This window comes from Chelonia mydas, chromosome 1, assembly GCF_015237465.2.
Source record: "Chelonia mydas isolate rCheMyd1 chromosome 1, rCheMyd1.pri.v2, whole genome shotgun sequence".
Lineage (NCBI taxonomy): Eukaryota > Metazoa > Chordata > Testudines > Cheloniidae > Chelonia > Chelonia mydas.
This window is the reverse complement of record NC_057849.1, coordinates 98,968,878-98,992,529: the sequence shown is the minus strand read 5'-3', so window position 1 is coordinate 98,992,529 and position 23,652 is coordinate 98,968,878. Positions and strand designations below refer to the sequence as shown.

General features: G+C 40.2%; 1 protein-coding gene across 9 annotated transcripts in view; it reads right to left on the bottom strand.

Moving 5' to 3' along the window:
• Positions 1-23,652, bottom strand: part of PCCA (propionyl-CoA carboxylase subunit alpha) — a 391,797-nt gene that overhangs the window by 67,264 nt on the left and 300,881 nt on the right. For all 9 annotated transcript variants that reach the window (XM_037896419.2, XM_043535149.1, XM_037896417.2 and 6 more), the window contains one exon: positions 13,161-13,214. In XM_037896419.2, coding sequence (XP_037752347.1) covers positions 13,161-13,214 — 54 coding nt within the window. The remainder of the gene's footprint in view (positions 1-13,160; positions 13,215-23,652) is intronic.

Here is a 23,652-nt window from a genome sequence, read left to right as displayed (position 1 = left end):
ATGGAAGTAAGCCAATGTAACCTTCATTTTTTAAATTAGCATTTAACAAGAAGCGTGTCTTGTTCTTAGAAATATTTTCCCTCCATAAGGAAGAATAACCTTGAACAGAAGACAAAACTAAGCTAAGAGGAAAGGAAAATCAAATTAAAACTAAATATACTTATTTTATTTTACATGCCTTTAAAACATACTGAATAAAAAGTTATTTCATTTCCCAGAAGCAAACACTGTATCATATCCTTGTTTATAATCAAGCCCAAAGAGAATCTCTTTTCTCACACATGCTACCGACTATACCATGTGGTCATGTAAATTCATTGTCTATCCAGAAGGGGAATAAAAATACCACTAAAAAGCTGGCACAAGGCAGATGGCCAGTTTCACTAATCTGACCTTATTTCTTCCAGACTAAATCTAGTGAACTGTTACTACAATGATCCATTATTCCTATAATTCTTAGACTTGAATATTTAGGTTAGAAATGCAAGCAAATCTGGATTACAAATTCCCACTTCTAATACATCAATGCTTTGTCATAAATTCTATTCCTAGACTCCAAGGGTGAAGCAGTTCTTAAATCATAAAAATCATAAGAGAAAGCTTTAAATGCATAAAACATTCAAACATTGCCTCTGCAGAAAAGTGCATTTGGAACTTTTCATTAAGTGTACTTATACCTGAGTATAAAGTATGAGAAATGCAAAGAATTCTTTCTGTAGCTGCCCCCACGATATCAGAAGACAAGATGGAGCACAAGCTTCATCTCTTGCTAATTAAACGAATCAATTAAGAGACTATTGTTGCAACTGTGTAACTGCTGTTCTACAATGGCAATAACAACCCCACGGGGAGGTCTTTTACTACATTAAAATGCTGTCCTCCACAACTCTATTTGATATTATTAGAAACAGTTATTTGCGTCTTGCTGTCATATTAGTAGCAAAGGCAAATTATGGAAATATGCAGACCAGAATGGTCCCAGTATGAGATCAGGTTTGGTTTTCAGCCTCCAAGGGAACAATTGCTGAAATTCCAAAGTTCCCTAAAGTTCTTTAATGGAACTGATAAATCTATCAGCACAGCATCCATTTAGATGCTAGGTAAGGGTCACATATTTGCATACTTTCCTGCTAAGCTGATACAATTCAACTAGATATATTATCATATTAAGTTTACCCTCCTGAGTTAAACCGATGGAGTTCAAAATTGTTTTCGATGGTTGTCATTAATCGCTGTTACATCTTAAATGCTCACTTTGAAATCTAATTGTGCTGCTGTACCAAGGGTCATATTAATAGCATTCTTAATGTTAAATCTTGGTAAAACATGTTTACTTTACAGATATTATCACTGAAGCTTAGAAGACTAATGAGAAACAAAGTATATTTATTATCAATAAAAACTTAATTTAAAATGTACATTCTGAGACTTAAATTAGCTTTACTAACTTCATCATGCCTTTGTTTCATTAAGATCCCTGGTTAAGCTTCTCAGCCATATAAATTAATATCTCCTAAACAGCTCTTGGGTAAATGCCAAAGCTGCAGCCATCAAAAAGCTGTTTAAAAAAATGCAGGCTACACATATGTTTGGTTTTTTGGCAGCAGAAATCTGTCTCAGAAAAGAAAGGCTCAACATTCACCATGATGTAATCATCTTAATACGGCAGTATTCAATCACTACTTGTAGGTCTTAATCCACCCACAGGAAAATAATTGAACTACCTTTGGTAACCTGTTAACTTATCCTTCAAGCAGCCACCAAGTCTAAACCCTTGTCCTTGCTGCAGAAAGTATCAACAAGCTGAATAAGAGGCAGTCTAAATGTTTCAAGCAAAATACAGAGAAAGTTACAAAGTTCTGTTCGTTTTCCTGGGAGGCAAATGGTATCACTTGAGATATTCAAGTACTATAGTGCAATCCACCCTACAAATGCCATCATTGCTAATTCTCACTGGAAATTTTAAGCTTTCATTTAAAAACATTGGCCAAGATTTAAATAATTGGGTGCTACTTAGGTTCTTAAGCCCTTATTTAGGTACCTAAGCAAGTGGCCTGATTTTCAAAGAGCACTGGGCACCCAGCAGCTCCACACAACTGAAATCAATGGGAGCTAATCAGTACTCAGCACTTTTAAAAGTCAGGCCACTTATTCAGTAGCCTAAATAAGACTTTAGGTACCTAACTGCAGTAAACCCATTTATTAAAATCTTGGTTTAAGTTTCTTTTCTTTTTTTTGCTACTACAGAAGATAGTCACCCCAATCCAAGGAGACGTACTGCTTTACATTGGTAACCTAACTTTTCAGGAGTCAACTGCAGCAACAAATGTGGGAACTTGCCCATCTCTGAAGGCATGAACTTCAAAGACTAACTGGGACTATTTAAATGTTACAGCTGATAAACAGAAGTAATTTCTTGTGGATTTTTTGTTTGTTTGTTTTTTTTAAAACAGACAACTAAATGCAAAAAATACATATTTTATTTACTTTTTTGAGATTTCAGTTGGGATTTTCAAAAGTGTCTAAGTGACTTAGGAACAAAGTCCAATTGACATTCAGGGAGACTTGTATTCTGAAATTACTTAAGCACGTTTAAAAATCCCAACTCCAACGTATATCTTAATACGTTATTACTCTTTAAAACTATTCAACGTGACAAAGGGAAATCTCTGTGTGGCGATCACTCCTTTCTCTTGGCAGCATCCAGGGCCATTTTGTGGAGAGACGTAGGCAAGAGGATGCTCACCATCATATTCAAAAGGAATGCACAAAAAAATAACGTTTCCTGAGGCAATTATTAACTTTTCCCTGGAGTCCCTTTTGCACTGTGTAACTCCCCTGCCAGAAGTCACACTGGAGCAATGCTGCCAAGTGCTCTGGAGCCAGGGTAAAGAAAAAGAGTGATTCCCATGATTGCTATGATTTCAGAGGAATTCAGTTCAGATTAGCAAGGATCCCGAGTGATCTTCAGACTCTAGAGACCATACCCACTGCTTACTCTGGAGGAGCAAGCTTTGACTCTTGATTAGGGCAAAACTCAATTAGAGGTACTTTGTGAAAACAAACAAACCAAAAAAGAACTGTGGAAAACCAAGGTAAAGTTTGCAAGATTAAAGTGTGTGAGACATTTTTTCCTTGCTATTAATACTGTCTACACATCCCATTAGATAGAATATCTGTAGCTTTCACAGGTTTCAAAATCACTTTTGAAAGTCCACACAGGCCTTCATATCTAAAGTTTCAGTAGTGCTATATATTGAAAAACAAGCATGTTCAGAATTGGACTGATCTGTAATAATGAAAGAAGCAGGTTATTAAACATTTGCCATTGCAACCTGAGTCACAGTGTCATACAATGGAAGTGCACATTCTCTACCGCTATTTGGACCATGCAAGGATGCAAGAAAGAGAAGACAGAGGAAAGAAACTGACTATAACATTGCTTGAAAAGTTTCAAAGTCGACAATTTATAAGCATCGGCAATGGTAAAGGAAGGGTGTCTGAGAAGTAAGCACATACCAATGCAAGTCCATTACCAGGAAAAACAAACTGAAGAGAATGTTCTTGTATTCCTAGCTTTAATCTATAACTAGTACACAGATTTACTGTAGGTCCACAAAATGACAAAGTATTCAATAAACCAGGTAACAGGATGTGATGGTTTGGTGAATTTGTCTATGTAAAACCTATGAATTCTGATAAAGTTATACATAGAGTTTGTAAAATCAAACCATTAATGTGTACTGAAGCAGCTATTTGCTAGCAAAGATTGGACACGTATGTCACAAACCCTGTCTGGAAGTCAGTACAGGACAATTGAAAAATTGCTAACATTGAACAGCTCAGCCCTGATAGAACAATCGGGATGTTAAAGGAAGCTGGTTCTCCCAGACTGCCTGCAGGGGATAGGGTTGGAGCAATGGAAACTCCCTAGCAGAAAAGAAGGGAGAGAGAAAAAGGTGTTAGGACCTGCTGTTAAAAACAGACACACGGGGAAACCTAACAAGGTTCTGAACAATCTAAGGGGAGCTTGTTACAGGGGAGATAGAGAGACTCTGATGGCTGAAAAGGAGGGAGGGATGGTACAGGAGGGGGTACTGGGACCCCTGAAAGGACAGCCAAACCCCAAAGGTGGTGAGGACACCAGAGAAGGGATTTGTGTGCCAGTTGTGTTGTTTTTCCACAGATCTATAGATTTTGCTCTTGTGCTTTCTCTATGAGCAAAAGTACCTGTGCTTAAAAATTCCTCTGCAGAGTCTGTGAGTTACTTGTTTACCCTGTCCCATAGTCCCAGAAGAAAGACACAGTAAACCAGAAGGTCAACAGCTTTGGTGGAACTCTGGGAGAGTGCACCAGCTTTTGGGGAGGCTTGGGAGAACCAGCACTGAGCCTGAGCAACTGGACTGCCTCTGTCAAGAAGGGTATCAGACACAGTGTCTGCACCTGGAGTATGTGCCTAGAGGTCCAGAGACAGAGAGATGGTGCCTAAACTCTGCCAGCCCCAAGAGCATGTGGGATACAAGGTTTGGGTCCAGCGGGACTCACCAGGGTTGTAACATACGATATCAAAAGTTATGTAAGGTAATAATCTCTGCCAAGATTTTCAATAAGAAGAACTTAAAGCTAGGCACCTATATCTATATTTATGTCCCTGCCTGATTTCAAAAGTACAGAGAAGCCAACAGCTCCGACTGAGATCAGCAGAAGATAATGGGTGCTTAGCACTTTTTGATAATCAGGAACATGCCTAAATAAGGGGTTAGGAGCCTCACTTTAGATCTCCTATTTTTGAAAATCTTAGGCTTATTGGATAAAGAGAAGAAACAATGTCTTGTGAGACAACAGAGAAAGAGTTGTCTCCTGGTTTCCTTGTACTCCCCCCATCTGTCTGTATCCATCTGTTGTTTCTTGTTTTATACTTAGATTTTAAGCTTCCCAGGCCTTTTTTATTCTGTGTTTGTACAGCACCTAGCCCAATGGAGCTCTGGTCCATGACTAGGGCTCCTCAGTGTTACTGTTATACTACTCCTGCTAGTAATAACAACAACGCATGAACTGCCTAATGCCACTATGAACTAACAGAAGAGAGAGTCCCAAATAGCAAAGGCTTTCTAGTCATGTCCAGCAAAAGGAAACATTACTAAAGACCCACGTAGAACCTCTGAATTATGTCAACTCTGTGGAATTCAAACTCATGATCCCTACTTAATTTGGAAACAGTAGCATGACTTTTTCCATTTTCCCTTTTAAAACAGGAGAAACAAATACCTTTGCTGCTCCTTAACAGAAAATCTTTACAAGTTTACTACACATTATGCTTTAAGATTCATATTAAAGCCTTTTCTTTAATTGCAAGTCTTTCTGTTGAAGTGTATATTCCCCTGTCAGTTAACTAACTACAAGGGACGCCAATGAGGTTTCTAACAGAGAAGCATTCTCTGCTTCTCTTCAGTGTCTGTCAGCTTGCTCAGTGAAGTTGAGACTCATCTCTTATCAAAAACCAGGAGCAAAACTGCTTATGCTGTCTGTCAGGAAATCAAGTGAATTATTTTATCTAAGCTGATGCCCTCGTGACAAGTTGGATGACTGTGGTCCCAATCAGTTGGTTCTAAAAACATGTGCTGATGAAAAGGTATAGGGGGCATGTGCTAAGTAGCACCACACTGCTTGTCAGCATTGAAGCTCATGATGAATTTGCATACGTATGAAACTGAGAATGCTTGAAGCTAGTTTTTCCTCTCTCAATAGAAAATATTAAAATCAAATATAAATTGTTTTTATAACCAATTTCTACAGTGATGCATACCATATGCAAGCAGGATACTGAGAAATCTAAATATCGTATCACCAAATATTTCTTTCAAGCAGTTAGTGTTATGAGGGAAAAAAACCCACTGCCAACCTTATAATGCATTGATTATCCTTCTTTCTTTTAGTAACAGGCATGATAATGCATACATACTGGAGTCCCCAAAAAGAGGTTCCAGGAGTGGAGAAAGGGCTCCTCTTTTCTGGCTTTGGAGTTATATTTTTATTAGTTATTATTAATGATATGACAGCAATGCCCAAAAAGCACTAATCCATATCAGCCCTTCCCCCTGTGCTAGATGCTGCACCAACACACAGGAAGATGCTGTTACTGGCCCAAAGCTTGTAATCTGAAGAGAAACTCAGATACATGGTAGTGGAAAGGGGTGAAATATAGTTCAGAGTGACAGCTGACAAACATCATGGCAGTTCTGATTTTTTTTAATCTCTCCCCCTCTCTGTTGAGTAGTAGGCTGGGGTGCAGGGAAGGCAGGAGGGGATTTGTTAATAAGAGCAAAGGAGTGGGGAAGGAAGATGATAAGGAGAGCAGAATGGAGAGGAGCATAGACACCAGGGAGAGTGAGACAAGCCACAGGGAGGACTTTGAGGGAGAAGGGAAGTCAGAGCAAAGAGCCAATCTGCAAAGGAGAGAATGTCCAGAATTCTCTTACCTCACCCTGCATCCTTCCAACTTTCACCTACTATACCTCAGGGATGCTAACATCTTCTGTAGCAAAGGATTATCAATTCTGCTTCCAAACACTGAAAAGATCCTACATGTAGCTTAGAAAGCAGACTTAGAAAAAGGTTTGTCTCCATTACCATTTCTCTAATCTATGAATTAAAATTCTCTCTTTAGGTTCAACCAACAAGAAACACGTTAAAACTAGTCTATATTACGTCAGCCACATTAAGTGTCTGACGGTGCACACTAAGCCCTGGTCTACAGTAGGACTTTAGGTCGAATTTAGCAGCGTTAAATCGATGTAAACCTGCACCCGTCCACACGATGAAGCCCTTTATTTCGACTTAAAGGGCTCTTAAAATTGATTTCCTTACTCCATCCCTGACAAGTGGATTAGCGCTTAAATCGGCCTTGCTGGGTCGAATTTGGGGTACTGTGGACACAATTCGACGGTATTGGCCTCCGGGAGCTATCCCAGAGGGCTCCATTGTGACCGCTCTGGACAGCACTCTCAACTCAGATGCACTGGCCAGATAGACAGGAAAAGAACTGCAAACTTTTGAATCTCATTTCCTGTTTGGCCAGCGTGGCAAGCTGCAGGTGACCATGCAGAGCTCATCAGCAGAGGTGACCATGTTAGAGTCCCAGAATCGCAAAAGAGCTCCAGCATGGACTGAACGGGAGGTACAGGATCTGATCGCTGTATAGGGAGAGGAATCCGTGCTATCAGAACTCCGTTCCAGTTTTCGAAATGCCAAAACCTTTGTCAAAATCTCCCAGGGCATGAAGGACAGAGGCCATAACAGGGACCCGAACCAGTGCCGCGTGAAACTTAAGGAGCTGAGGCAAGCCTACCAGAAAACCAGAGGGGCGAACAGCCGCTCCGGGTCAGAGCCCCAAACATGCCGCTTCTATGATGAGCTGCATGCCATTTTAGGGGGTTCAGCCACCACTACCCCAGACGTGTTGTTTGACTCCTTCAATGGAGATGGAGGCAACATGGAAGCAGGTTTTCGGGACGAAGAAGATGATGATGAGGAGGAGGAGGTTCTAGATAGCTCACAGCAAGCAAGCGGAGAAACCGGTTTTCCCGACAGCCAGGAACTGTTTCTCACCCTGGACCTGGAGCCAGTACCCCCCAAACCCACCCAAGATTCCCTCCTGGACCCGGCAGGCGGAGAAGGGACCTCCGGTGAGTGTACCTTTTAAAATACTATACATGGTTTAAAAGCAAGCATGTGAAAGGATTAATTTGCCCTGGCATTCGTGGCTCTCCTGGATGTACTCCCAAAGCCTTTGCAAAAGGTTTCTGGGGAGGGCAGCCTTATTGCGTCCTTCATGGTAGGACACTTTACCACTCCAAGCCAGTAACACGTACTTGGGAATCATTGTACAACAAAGCATTGCAGTGTATGTTTGCTGGCGTTCAAACAACATCCGTTCTTTATCTCTCTGTGTTATCCTCAGGAGAGTGAGATATCATTCATGGTCACCTGGTTGAAATAGGGTGCTTTTCTTCAGGGGACACTCAGAGGAGCCCGTTCCTGCTGGGCTGTTTGCCTGCGGCTGAACAGAAATGTTCCCCGCTGTTAGCCACGGGGAGGGGAGAGGGTTGAGGGGGTAGCCATTCGGTGGGGGGAGGCAAAATGCAACCTTGTAACGAAAGCACATGTGCTATGTATGTAATGTTAACAGCAAGGTTTACCCTGAAAGACTGTAGCCACTGTTTTATAAAATGTGTCTTTTTAAATACCGCTGTCCCTTTTTTTTTTTCTCCACCAGCTGCATGTATTTCAATGATCAGAGGATCTTCTCCTTCCCAGAGGCTAGTGAAGATTAGAAAGAAAAAAAAACGCACTCGTGATGAAATGTTCTCTGAGCTCATGCTGTCCTCCCACGCTGACAGAGCACAGACGAATGCGTGGAGGCAAATAACGTCAGAGTGCAGGAAAGCACAAAATGACCGGGAGGAGAGGTGGCAGGCTTAAGAGAGTAAGTGGCAGGCTGAAGACAGGGCTGAAGCTCAAATGTGGCGGCAGCGTGATGAGAGGAGGCAGGATTCAATGCTGAGGCTGCTGGAGGATCAAACCAGTATGCTCCAGTGTATGGTTGAGCTGCAGCAAAGGCAGCTGGAGCACAGACTGCCACTACAGCCCCTGTGTAACCAACCGCCCTCCTCCCCAAGTTCCATAGCCTCCACACCCAGACGCCCAAGAACGCGGTGGGGGGGCCACCGGCCAACCAGCCACTCTACCACAGAGGATTGCCCAAAAAAAAGAAGGCTGGCATTCAATAAATTTTAAAGTTGTAGACTTTTAAAGTGCTGTACTTAAAGTGCATTTTCCTTCCCTCCTCCACCACCCCTCCTGGGCTATCTTGGTAGTCATCCCCCTATTTGTGTGATGAATGAATAAAGAATGCATGAATGTGAAGCAACAATGACTTTATTGCCTCTGCAAGCAGTGATCGAAGGGAGGAGGGGAGGGTGGTTAGCTTACAGGGAAGTAGAGTGAACCAAGGGGCGGGGGGTTTCATCAAGGAGAAACAAACAGAACTTTCACACCATAGCCTGGCCAGTCATGAAACTGGTTTTCAAAGCTTCTCTGATGCGTACTGCGCCCTCCTGTGCTCTTCTAACCGCCCTGGTGTCTGGCTGCGCGTAACCAGCAGCCAGGCGATTTGCCTCATCCTCCCACCCCGCCATAAATGTCTCCCCCTTACTCTCACAGATATTGTGGAGCACACAGCAAGCAGTAATAACAGTGGGAATATTGGTTTCGCTGAGGTCTAAGCGAGTCAGTAAACTGCACCAGCGCGCCTTTAAACGTCCAAATGCACATTCTACCATCATTGTGCACTTGCTCAGCCTGTAGTTGAACAGCTCCTGACTACTGTCCAGGCTGCCTGTGTACGGCTTCATGAGCCATGGCATTAAGGGGTAGGCTGGGTCCCCAAGGATAACTATAGGCATTTCAACATCCCCAACAGTTATTTTCTGGTCTGGGAATAAAGTCCCTTCCTGCAGCTTTTGAAACAGACCAGAGTTCCTGAAGATGCGAGCGTCATGTACCTTTCCCAGCCATCCCATGTTGATGTTGGTGAAACGTCCCTTGTGATCCACCAGAGCTTGCAGCACTATTGAAAAGTACCCCTTGCGGTTTATGTACTCGCCGGCTTGGTGCTCCGGTGCCAAGATAGGGATATGGGTTCCGTCCATGGCCCCACCACAATTAGGGAATCCCATTGCAGCAAAGCCATCCATTATGACCCGCACATTTCCCAGGGTCACTACCCTTGATATCAGCAGATCTTTGATTGCGTGGGCTACTTGCATCACAGCAGCCCCCACAGTAGATTTGCCCACTCCAAATTGATTCCCAACTGACCGGTAGCTGTCTAGCGTTGCAAGCTTCCACAGGGCTATCGCCACTCGCTTCTCAACTGTGAGGGCTGCTCTCATCTTGGTATTCATGCGCTTCAGGGCAGGGGAAAGCAAGTCACAAAGTTCCATGAAAGTGCCCTTACGCATGCGAAAGTTTCGCAGCCACTGGGAATCGTCCCAGACCTGCAACACTATGCGGTCCCACCAGTCTGTGCTTGTTTCCCAAGCCCACAATCAGCGTTCCACAGCATGAACCTGCCCCATTAGCACCATGATGCATGCATTGGCAGGGCCCATGCTTTCAGAGAAATCTGTGTCCATGTCCTGATCACTCACGCGACCACGCTGACGTCGCCTACTCGCCCGGTATCGCTTTGCCAGGTTCTGGTGCTGCATATACTGCTGGATAATGTGTGTGGAGTTTAATGTGCTCCTAATTGCCAAAGTGAGCTGAGCAGCCTCCATGCTTGCCTTGGTATGGCGTCCGCTCAGAAAAAAGGCGCGGAACGATTGTCTGCCATTGCTCTGAGGGAGGGAAGGGCGATTGACGACACGGCTTACAGGGTTGGCTTCAGGGAGCTAAAATCAACAAAGGGGGTGGCTTTACATCAAGGAGTATTTCAGGCAGGACTTCACGGAGGGTTCCTATAAGAAATGATGCACCTAAGTTATTGTTCTTATTGGAACAAGGAGGTTAGTCTGGCCTCTGATTGATACATGGCTAGATTTACCTCGCTGCACCTTCCCTGTGAGTGACTGCAGTGTGACCTAGAAGAATGAGTCCCCTAGACGGGGGAGGGGGGGAAGCAAATGAGTACAAAACAAATCTGGTCTCTTTCTTGTTTTGATCCACTCCATCTATCTTTTACATCTTTGGCTGGCAGCAGACGGTGCAGAAGGACTGCATGCCATCCACATCTCATGGCTGCCCGGCAGAAGATGATGCAATAGGACTGCTAGCAATCCGTATCGCCTGCCTGCTCACCATAAGATGGTTCAATAGGACTGACTGCAGGACTAAAGAGAATGACCTGGTCGAGTCACTCCAAATTTAGTCCCTGCGCCCATGTCTGCCCAGCCGCTCCTGGCCGACGTGGCCAGGAGCACCTCGGACATGACAATGACGGCTACCAGTCGTACTGTACCGTCTGCTGCCACAAGGCAAGGGGTTGATGCTGCTGTGTAGCAATGCAGTACCGCGTCTGCCAGCACCCAGGAGACATAGGGTGACGGTTACCTGAGCGGGCTCCATGCTTGCCATGGTATGGCGTCTGCACAGGTAACTCAGGAAAAAAGGCGCGAAACGACTGTCTGCCCTTGCTTTCACGGAGGGAGGGAGGGAACGGGGGCCTGACGATATGTACCCAGAACCACCTGCGACAATGTTTTAGCCCCATCAGGCATTGGGATCTCAACCCAGAATTCCAATGGGCAGCGGAGACTGTGGGAACTGTGGGATAGCTACCCACAGTGCAACACTCCAGAAGTCGACGCTAGCCTCAGTACTGCGGAAGCGCTCCGCCGAGTTAATTCACTTAATGCACTTAGAGCATTTTCTGTGGGGACGCATACACTTGAATATATAAAACCGATTTCTAAAAAACCGACTTCTATAAATTCAACCAAATTTCGTAGTGTAGACACACCCTACGTGCTCTTCTTCTCTTCCCCCCATCTCCAAAAACATATTCTGGTGGTTTTTTCCCTTTTTCGTTGAAGAATTATTAGTTTTTCTGAACAGATGCAGATTTGATAAAGCAGTGTGAGCTAATCAATATTAGTTTTAGTTAAGACAGTAATCATCAGCAATAGAGAATTAAACAAATGACTAATATTCTATTTGTTTTACTCTCAATGTCTTAAAGCTAAAAGCATATCAAGACTGTAAGCTTTCTAGGGTACGGACTGTCTTTTTCTTGTGTGTTTGTACAGCCCATAGCACAATGCGGTACTGGTGTAACACTGGGGTTCCTGGAATTACTGCAATACAAATTAATAATAATAGTAATCAATAATAAAAACACATACTTGCATCCCACTTTAAAAAAAAAAAAAAAAGAATGTCACTAGTCATGGATTTGACCAGTACCTTCTGAAGTTTGGTGATGCTCAGAAATAGGGTTTTGATTAAAGTCTGTTTTGACTTTTTACTATTAACTGACCAAGATGTGTTAGTATTCTTATGCAACAGTCTCAATAAATATTTTTTCCTGCTGTGAGCTATCAGACCAGCCATGTAGCAACATCCTTTCCTGCAAAGCAAATGACCAGTGCCAAAGCCCAACATCATAAATAGGACAGTGTTCACTGACTGTTAAACACCAATAATGTGGTTGGTAATAATGAGACCTAAGTAAAAGCACAATCCTTGAGGAGAATTACTTTTTTTTTTAATCTGTTCAAAGCTTTAAGTTTAGAATTAAACTTGGAAAAATACAATTAGAGCATTTTAAGTATCACTTTAACCACATGACTGACAGAATTAAGATACCATTTCAATAAGAATTGAGATACCATTCTGATATATAGTATGTAGCCTTAGAAGCATCTATCACTTAACACACAATTTTGTTTTTCCATCTTATACATGAGTACCCAAGATACACGAAAGAGGGAAAAGATCTGCCCAATTGCTTACTTCTCCTATGGTAGAGACCCAGCCATGATTCTTAGTCTATTATTCTGCCCGAAACAGCTCTCAGCTCCTCAGTAGAGTGAGATGTTGATGGAGGCAGTGCTTTGAATTGCCCATTAAAAAAGTATTCTCATCTCGTCGTCCTTAGCTGGGAGGATGGCGACTACAATGCCTTGAGGATGAGAAGTATAGAGTGAAAGAAATTGGCCCTCAGCTCAGACAAAGATGTACGGAACACCAATGGATGACCAGGGAGTGGGAGAAGGAGAGAAATTGGATGAAATGGACTGAAATCTGAATATATTCCAATATATTACAAGTTTAAAATCTCCTATTTCTTACAAGTGTACTTTCATTTATACCTTACCCTTTTAGGGGCCAAAAAGTTATAGAATCATATCAAGTGAAATGCGGAATGTAACCGTTTTGTAGCATTCACTGAAGGATAGTTCTGCTTCCATCCGGTTTGAAATACCTGGAATGGGGGTTTTATGTATCCTATACTTTGAAGCAAACACACACTAAAACAGATACTGACAAAATTCATGAACACAGGCGTGTGTGTGCAGTCATTATCAACTGCCTATTTTTTTTGTTAAGTTATATTTCAATACAGGCATAATGTAGCATAGTAGATCTTGAATACTTACCACTGTGCCCAGAAACTGAATGCTTATGTTTCCAGCTGCATCTCGAGAGAGGCACTGAAAAAAACAGGTGTAAAAACTAATTAGTAGCTTTCTCAGTAAGTTGAAGCAGTGCTATTGTCTTCTTGTAAGGTCTGCAGGAAATAACCAAAATGCCTGTAGCTATATTACATATGCACAAAATAAACATAATGTAAAAATGTATTTAAGAGCTTCAATGCTAAGAAGCTGATTCATGCTTAAGCTCAAATTCTAGTTTTTGCTTTAACAGATTCTAACAAATTTACTTTGAAGAGTACTGAAAACAAACATGTCTACGTACAAGGAAGAATGTATGTATTTTCAGGGAGATGGACGTTATGATATGTAAGAACAGTACAACAGTGGAACAGACTGCATAGGGAGGTTGTGGAAGCTCCTTCACTGGAGGTTTTCAAAAGGAGGCTGGATAGCCATCTGTCTTGAAGACTAGACAACCCATGCAGTCCTTCCTAACCCTACGGTTCTATGACTTACTAGGACTTTTCTACCTCTAAGGTCTGTGATTCTATGGCGCATGTATATCTGTATTCTCACTTCATGTACTCCATATTACCTCAACTCTATAAATGTTAAGCATGTCACTCATTCTAAAGAGACGTTTTCATCTCCTCTTTGTGATAGGGTGCTGTAAAATGAATGCACACAATGCTCCTCCTTTGAAAACAGAAAAAAAATAATTTTGTGAAACACTTGGTTATCTACTGGGCTTGGGGCTGTTGGCTCAAGTCTCTGACCAATCATAGAGCATACTGTCATTACGCCACTAGGCAATGCAAAAGAAAGCAAATTATTGGTTATACATGATATTACCTATAACCTAAACACGGGAAATATACAAGAAGTTACTGCTCCTTTTGAGTCTTTTCCTCCTTCAGTTCAAAAGCTGTTCACAGCACACACATTTCACCAAGAAATTCTACATTAGACCAAACTGTTATATTTTATACTATATTTGTAAAGCATCTTCATGGGAAGAAGCGTTTTGACTTAACATTTCAAATTTACCTGTAAAATAAGTGAAAATGTACTCTTCTGTCTGACTTACAGAAGATAATATTTAATATAACTAGCTGGACTATTTAACATAAATTACATTGTCGGAATACTAATTCTCTGATTTGCTCTGTCATATCTCTGTTTTCTCTCTCATTTGTCAAATTACTGAATGCATAGGCCCTCACACAGCATATGTGGTTAAGAGCTCTGCTGAATCAAGACCAAAGTCAAAAAGTGTAAATACATAGCATAGGTCTAAATTTAAAGAGATATAAATACTATACAATATGCCCTGTGTATAGATCTGTATGAAAACATATACAATATATTACAAGGATAGGTATAAAATGCAAACTACCTTTAGTACTTTCACATTTTAAAGACAATTACGATGAAGTGACAAAATGCTACACAATAGTAGTACTAAGTCAAATGCTGTCCCTTTGCTGACAATGTGGCATGTTTTGCAGCTATATTTTATATATATAAGCAATAGCTTTCTTACCACAGCATAAACTTGCATTTTTTTGATTAACAGGTCATGTACTGACACTGCAATCTGTACAATCATATGAAAACAAAGAAGGATGTGCCAAGGCCTGACATATTTCAACAATAATGATTAATGGAATGGAAAATATGGGAAATAAAATTTCATACAAAACCTGACGTTTACTTTTATAAAGGAAACAGGAATATACACTTTTCCCACAGTCTAGTATAAACACAATCAGGTTTTGGAAACTGCAAAGAAGAACAAAGTACCGATAGTCTACAATGAATGAACTGTATGCCAAAACAAACAAGTACTGACCACTTGATAAGCTGTCAGAAAATGGCAAATTAAAAAAAAAATAACCTAAGGGACTTAATTTCTTTTTTTCCTGGAATGCCCTCGCCCTCATTAGAGTGCTGTCACTTATTGTGCTGCCCTTTTATCCCCTTAAAGAGGCCATTAACAATAATTTTATAGCCTGATAAAATTTCCAATTTTTTTGGCTAATCTTCCCATCACTCTCATTTTGTAGAGGAATACAAAGCAAAACAAAATATTGTTTCTGTTTTTCCTTTAAACACTTTCAAAGCAATAACTTAGTATCGTGAACGGACTTGTGGGTTTTCATAGCTATGGATCAGATCCTGGAAACCTCTCCTCATGCAAGTAGTCTTTACTCACATGAGCAGTCCTTTGGTTTCCAATGAGCCTACTCACATGTAGGATCTCCTTGCATGCTTGGAGATTTGCAAAATCAGATCCAAAGAATGCAAGGACTTCACCACACTTTCAAGTAACTAAAATGCCTGCTCATGTGATAACTGTTGAGTCATCTAGAAAATAAATTCAGAAACTTGTAGATTAGAATCTACAACCTAATACCAAATACATATTTATACCCAAAAGTTGTCTTCCATAACCACAGTATCAGGGATAAGACGACGAATACCCTCTTCCTTAGCCTGTCATTGTTGAAAGGGCATAGGCATCGCAGTACGGTAAGTCCCCATGGCACCTGCTTACACTATATCCAATATGCAGTACAGCATTCAGTCTTCAGTGGTATCAAGAGTTCACTGTAAGCACTAAAATCCATCCCTCAAATTAAGAGAGTGAGGAGAAAAAAGTCAGGGTGGGGGAAGGAGAGGAAAATTAACAAACACGGGGGGGTGAAAGAAGTTTTCCTTCTGGGCATATTTAAAAAAAAAAAAAAAAAAAAGGTAGATAGACTCTCCAAATCAACCATATGTTACCAAGACCAAAAAGAAAACTGCCAGGCTTTTGAACACCATATTACAAAAGAAGTCAGTACATTATCATAATTAATGTTTCAAATTTCAGTTGTAAATAAATCTCAGCTGTTAAATGTGATTTTTTTTAAAAAACCATACTGAAAGGAGTTATTTCTGTTCTACTGGTGGGCTTGTTTCTGAGATCTGTAAATGTAATTGATGTTTTCAAGAAAATGAAAGAAGATGGTTAACAGTTTCTCTTATTTTCTACCTTTTTAGAAAAAAAATATACCAGTCTCCACCTATTCTAAGTTGTATAGTTATATAAACTATACATTCTAATACATGGTTTCATATTATGTGTGATAACAGTAAAGTAATCAAATGCAAGTAACCAGAAAGAACAGCTATTTACTTGCAACATGTAAAAACCTTTTTTAAAGTAACTTGCAAAACATTTGCTTAGAGGTCTGAAGCAGAGAATAATTAATGCAAAGTATATTTCTACCAGTATCACAAAGCCTAAATAATATATTTTCTCCTGTGAAAATAGTAATGTTATGTTGTATGTGTGAATCATGGGATTTTTAAAAATAATTTATATTCTTTTTGATTAAATTAACATAGGTTGAGAGATTCTACATTAACAAAATCCCATTTTAAAACTATAATAGTTTTTTTCATAGGAACTCAGGTGCCAGACAGCTAAACTAAAACTTGTAGAAAATATGATTTAACTTTAAAAAACATTTAAATTCTAAAAGCTATCAAATTTATATCCAATGATTAATATTATATACATGTGGTTTTGTGTATATTATGCTGTATGTATATATTTATATTTACAAATAAATAGAACATGTACATTCAGGATATAATCTGTGTAAACACAGTATATAACTAGGAAGTGTAAACTGGTGTGCATTTATCTACATATAAGTACAGACATGGGTGCAATCACACATATCTGCATGATTATATGCAATAATGCAATAATTTCACAAGGAATCAATTCAATCTGGTGTTTCCCACTAAATTACAAGAGGTTTCTGTGACTACTCCAAATTCTTCTGCTTTGCCATAGAAAATTAGTTCCACTTAGTTGGGTATCAATGAGCTATTCAGTGTATGATGCAGTAGGGTTACAATCAGCTCAGTACTCAAGCCTGCAATGGATGAGTACCTTTAGATAAAAATGAAATTGAGAAACAAGCTATAAAAGAGGGGTGAGGGAAGGAAAACTCCCCCCAAACTACAAAATATGAGAGGGAGACAGAGACACCACATCCATACAGGCATGATTAGAATGGAAGAAGATCTTGAGGTATTTGCCAAAAGTGCTCAGATACTCTTGGATCTGCAGATTACCTGCTGTGAGCAGGTGGAGAGAAGAAATGACAGCAAACAAAGAAACTGAAACAGACCAACAGCAGTTGCTTTGCTTACAAATGAACAACTAATGTGTCGCGTCAAAACAATACTCACTAACAAGAAAAAATATATTAAAGCCTAGCAAACAAATTATATCTTGTGATACTGAAAACTACTTCATTTGCTCAAGGTAAGATGGAGAGTACTTGGGTTTTTAGAAATATGTAAATATTATTGGTGGCATATATATATTTATTAGTCAATGCTTGGCACCAAGGCAAAAACAGTGGGGTAAAATGTATTAAAATATACAGAATATAAAACACGAAAAGTAGCAAAAAATAATTACAGTAATATCACAGCCCATGTGAATACTCTGAACACATTTTAAATACCGCAGCTAAAAAATTTTTAAAAGCGGCCATTACTTTAGAGTCGATCAATGGGTTTCCAACTTGACACACTAAGGAGCTGATTTTCAGAGATGCCAAAGCACCTGTAGCTCTCGTAGACTTCAACTGGAGTTGCGGGTACCAACACCTTTTGAAAATCAGGTTTATCATGTTGGGAACCCAAACACCGATTCACCCCAAATTAGTAGACACTTTAGATAATTTAACCTATGAAAATATGGGCTATACCTACATGTGATTTATTTCTAAAATAGAGGAATAGAAAAAATCAGTATTTTAAAATTTGCAAAATTTCCCCAAATTTCTTCCTTCACATTTCTCCTTCCACCTGGATGAGACCAGGGGTTGCACCTCATAAACCTAAAGACACCCCCCAAGATCCACATGGACCTCAGAGATCTGCTGGAGGCAACAAGAGTCTGTGAAGAAGCCCCTTGACTCCACACATGCCTTTCCTATCTCTGTTCCCTGCAGAAGACTTGCATTAAGGAACTTGCTTAACCAGGGCTGTGCCTGGAAGAGCTGTTAGAGTTCCACAGTGCAGAGGAAGAAATTGCATAAATTACTGCAGATTAGAGCCACATTAACTTATTCAGCAAGTTGTGTGCGCTTGGGGAATCTGGATCCCAGGAGGTGAACCACCCAGCCCTGCCTGCTGACACTTCAGAGGCCCATGTGGTTGAGTCGAAGTGTTGACTAAAACATACAGCCAACTGATTGGCTACACTTGTCGTTCAACAGCTGAGCCAAAGTTTAGCCAGAGTTATTGTCTAAAGACAAAACAAACAGTACAATAACCAAAGGAGATATACATACCCTTATTCCGGGAAGTAATTCTTATCTTACACAGAACGTGCGCTTTGAAGATACACCCCAAAACTACCTCTATTTATATCATGGCTGTTTACAAGTTAAAAAACACGTTCTCCATCACCTAAGATCTAACTCATTGGTTCCTTAACTTGTTGTTCTGTACCTTTCCTTATCTCTGTTTTGGATATCACATTCCAAACCAGTCAGGCATAGGATATACCATTCATGTATCTTCCAATTTGCTAATGCCAAAGCTGACTTCAGCTTTGGGAAATATTGTAGATACACCTGTAGCTGAGGTAGATCCATTCATTCCTTGTAGATGAAGTCTTCCAGGTAACCTACTGGATGGACAGTAGCCAACTTATCAAATATTGCAGTGTCCAGATCTAGTATCAGTAAAAATAGTGGAAAAGAAATCTACACAGAACCCAGGGCTGAGAACAACTGTTTGGGAACAACATGTGCCTCATTTAGGATGCGATGTCACTAACCCCAAATTTTGAACTGTACTAAGTGGAATTTGCCTACACCATTTAAAGGCACTGGTGAGACCTCACCTGGAATACTGTGTGCAGTTCTGGTCTCCTATGTTTAAGGATGAATTCAAACTGGAACAGGTACAGAGAAGGGCTACTAGGATGATCCGAGGAACGGAAACCTGTCTTATGAAAGGAGACTCAAGGAGCTTGGCTTGTTTAGCCTAATTAAAAGAAGGTTGAGGGGAGATATGATTGCTCTCTGTAAATATATCAGAGGGATAAATACCGGAGAGGGAGAGGAATTATTTAAGCTCAGTACCAATGTGGACACAAAGACAAATGGATATAAACTGGTCATTGGGAAGTTTAGACTTGAAATTAGACGAAGGTTTCTAACCATCAGAGGAGTGAAGTTTTGGAATAGCCTTCTAAGGGAAGCAGTGGGGGGAAAAGACCTATCTGATAAGTTTATGGAGGAGATGGTATGATGGGACAACATGATTTTGGTAATTAATTGATCTTTAACTATTCATGGTAAATAGGCCCAATGGCCTGTGATGGGATGTTGGATGGGGTGGGATCTGAGTTACTACAGAAAATTCTTTCCTGCTATCTGGCTGGTGAATCTTGCCCACATGCTCAGGGCTTAGCTGATCGCCATATTTGGAGTCGGGAAGGAATTTTCCTCCAGGGCAGATTGGAAGAGGCCCTGGAGGTTTTTCACCTTCCTCTGTAGCATGGGGCACAGGTCACTTGCTGGAGGATTCTCTGCTCCTTGAAGTCTTTAAACCACGATTTGAGGACTTCAATAGCTCAGACATAGGTGAGAGGTTTTTTGCAGGAGTGGGTGGGTGAGATTCTGTGGCTTGCGTTGTGCAGGAGGTGGGACTAGATGATCATATTTGTCCCTTCTGACCTTCGTATCTATGAATCTATGAAAAAATCACTGCCAACTTACAGGTGGTGCTGGTGGAAAGGACAATGAAGTTTGGGTTTTGGGGAGTGGAATTTTGGCCTCAATCCTGAAGAGTCATTGTTGGTCCATTTTGGAGAGAGCGAAGAGAAACACTGACACTTGTCCTTTTGGAGCTGTCTCTGGAAAAGTCTTTACTGATGTACAGAGGCAGAGAGGGGAATGAAGAGGCCCAAGCAATCTGCCCATTCTCTGAGCTCTTTCTCTTTGCTCAGCCTGGAAATTATCCAGTCTGAGCTCCCTTTATGTGGTTCCTGAGAGGGATTTTTCAAAGATGGAGCACCTCGTCTTTGATTTGCCCTATTTAGCCTGCTCTAGACTTTGCAAGCTGGTCAATCGATGGGTCAAATAATGTAACTTGACACGTTATTTGAACATGGTCAAATATTGTCAAATATTCCAGCACAAATGTCATGATGTAGGCAAGAGGACCCCCTTTTTGATTGCATCATGGTGCCACCTGTTAGCCAACCTACTGAAATATCTTGATCACTCACTTTAACTGCATGATAATGCCACCTATTTGGAAAAAAGTCAACTAATTGAAAGTTGAGCATCTTGATTGGCTTGAACCTTCTAGAACAAACATTGTATGTATGTATATCTTTATTTCTATGCCATGCCATTTACGAACCATATTAAAACAAGTTAAAAGACACAGTCCTGGCACTGAAAAGCTTACAACCTAAACTGACTAGACAATGATATAGAAATAAACTCAGAAGGGAGTGGGAGAGGGAGAGGAGGGCTCACAGCCATTAAACTTCCACCCCCAACATAAACAGTAAAGATGCACAGCCATAAAATGGTTGGTAGAGTTGGCCTGCTGCCTATCTAGCATAAGTGATTTTTTGGTTTTATGGATGCTGTGTGTTTTATTTTTAATTTCATTCATTTATGAATAATGTCCACATTTAAAGGCCAACCTAAAAATAATTACTCTCATATTTGAGAAAATCATTTCATGGTGTTTTGCATTTTTCTGAATTAAAATAACTCAGTTTTTTTGTAATTAGGTATAAGTATCTAAGGGTAAGCCTATTAGAGGCCATAAAGTCTTACTCTTTTTTGTGACTGTTCTTATAAATTAGTGCTTTAAAACATTTGACATTATTTGACAATATTTGACTGGTCAATTGACCAATTATTTTTGAACTGGTCAAATACCCAACCCTAGCTTGCTCCTCCATGAGTGGGAAGGGGAAGCACGGGGAGGGAAAGAACATAGTGGGTGGCCTGGTACAGAAAGCAAAGCCCTGGAAGTTTTTCTCTCTTAATGAAGAGAAGTAAAGAAAACTTTTGTTTTATTCAGTCATAAAATCAGGTTTCAGAGCTAGTGGAGAAAGAGGAATTGCTGAACTGCCACTCTGCTTGCACAATTGGAGGTAGGGAAATAACGAGGGACAGCACAGAGAAATACACACAACATAGATTATAAGTTTAAAAAAAAAGAAGCAAGCCTGAAATACAACGCTGCATACTTCAGCAAAAGTCACTGAGTTTTTTCTTTTGGGGGATGGGGAAGGGAAGAGTGGAGAGGGGGGTTGTGGGGTTTTTTTTGTTTTTTAAATGAGGTATTTGAGAGATCTCTTGTATTTGCTTCAATTGCCAAGAACAGGTGACAAGTGAGGCAAGGAAAATCAGTTACTCAGTAGCAACCCATCTCATCATGTCTGGAGTAACACTGATGAGCTCCTTTTGCTGTGATGATTGGGGGCTTACAGAGCAAATGTGAAAACATAGGGTAATCCTATAAGCTCTGAGAAAAGCCAGGCCTGCTCTCTCATCTAAGAAAAAGAAGTGGGAGCATACGCAATATTTATTTCTCTTTCATAGAGATAATAGTAAAAATGACCCTGCAACAATTTCAAAATGAAACTAACAGTATACAGTAGCTGTGTATTACTGGAAGACATCAATCAGTCTTCATGCACCTCACTCAGTAAATCTTTCCAAACTCATCTATTGCTTAAACAAACAAAAATGTTTTGCAGTTCCTGTATTTAGGGTCTGAAACCCAAATAATACATAATCTATAATAAGCAAAACTGTTTTGAGATACCAGATCAATGAAATAATCTACAGTCATTGAACTCTCAGCAATATTTTATTTTTGAGATTTTGTCAGCAAGGTACTCTGGCTCCTATCCAACAAAACACTTAAGCACACAGTTAATTTTAAGAACAGGAACCCTCGAATTTTAACTTTGCAGGATCAAGGTATTTTCTGGTACCCACCCATTTTTGCATGTCACTGATCTACTCTTTGCTTAGACCGGTACTTCCTTTATTTACACATTTTGAGCCAAGATCCTTTAGCAGATGAGTGAAAATAGACTCATATGTCTAATTACTTATTTTAATCGGGTGACAGATATGCAACAATTTGAATATCTAGACTACAATTTGCATAAATACATTTTAAAACAAAATATTTGAAAATCATTTCCTTCTTTACTCCTTATGTGCTTAAGGGCTTTGCTGGATTGGGATCAGAGCACTCAGCACCTTTCAGGATCAAGCCCTAGGTGCATAAATCAATCTTCAAAGAAATGTTACGTTCACAAAGAATATACCGGTTAAACAAATTTAGATGAATGAAACCAACTATGAAGAGAAATTAGAATGTCTGAAAATTAATAAAGCACAGCTGGAATTATTCGATTCATTTATGTTAATTGCTTAAATGGCTCTAGGGCGAAGACTTGCTGAAGGAAGATACACTAAGACTCAGGGATCAAATGCTCTTGGGGACAAATGGACCTATAGGAACACGCTAGTCTAATTTGGTCCTTGCAGAGGAACAAGTCTAGAGAAACATAACACAAAATCCAATTTGGATTCCAATGAGCAGATATCAAGGGTTAATCACATTGTAACCATAATTTTACATATATGGACAATCACAACATTAATAAAATTTCAAGCTATAGAATTTCTCAACAAAACAGAGGTTTACAGATAATATCTCCAGGAGAAACAATAACTATGTTTTTTACACTTCTTGTTGTATAACACACTTCAAAATATTTGTTGTACAGCAGCTGAAGTGACCCCTGCACGCATTTCATATGACAATTGTATTCCAGCAGTTCAAGGACCCCATTAGTGGGCTCAGCTACCTAGCAATAAACATGTTCAGCTATGGCAACATTCTGTGCCTTGGGAATTAAATGAAGATGCAAGTTCAAATATCATGCGTTTGGTATATAATCAATCTAACTACTATTAGTCAGCAACAATAAAAGCTTCCTAATGCTGTATACTGCTGTAATATGTCCTCATTCACTTCCCATTAGTTTTGATGGAAACTCATCTGAAAACATGTATGGATGCACACCAAATATGTTGGGTTTCTTCTGAACATCTCTCATATTTTTATAAATATATATTGCTTCTTGTTGAATATTAGTAAAGTGAACAGACACCAAAACCTAAAGATTTTCTTTAGATAGCAGCAGGTAAATTCTGAGAGTGGAGCATGTAAGTAAAAGTTGAGGATCATGTCCAGCCACACAAACCTGCAAGAAAACTTTGAATAGTCTCTAATAGCACATAGATGTGCTAGAAAGACCCATTTGTATATATTTGCCTGGGTATACAGTGAGATTGTCACTCATTTCCTACTCATACCATCCTTGAAAGACAACTGTTTCGGATGCCCAAAGCTGAAGTCG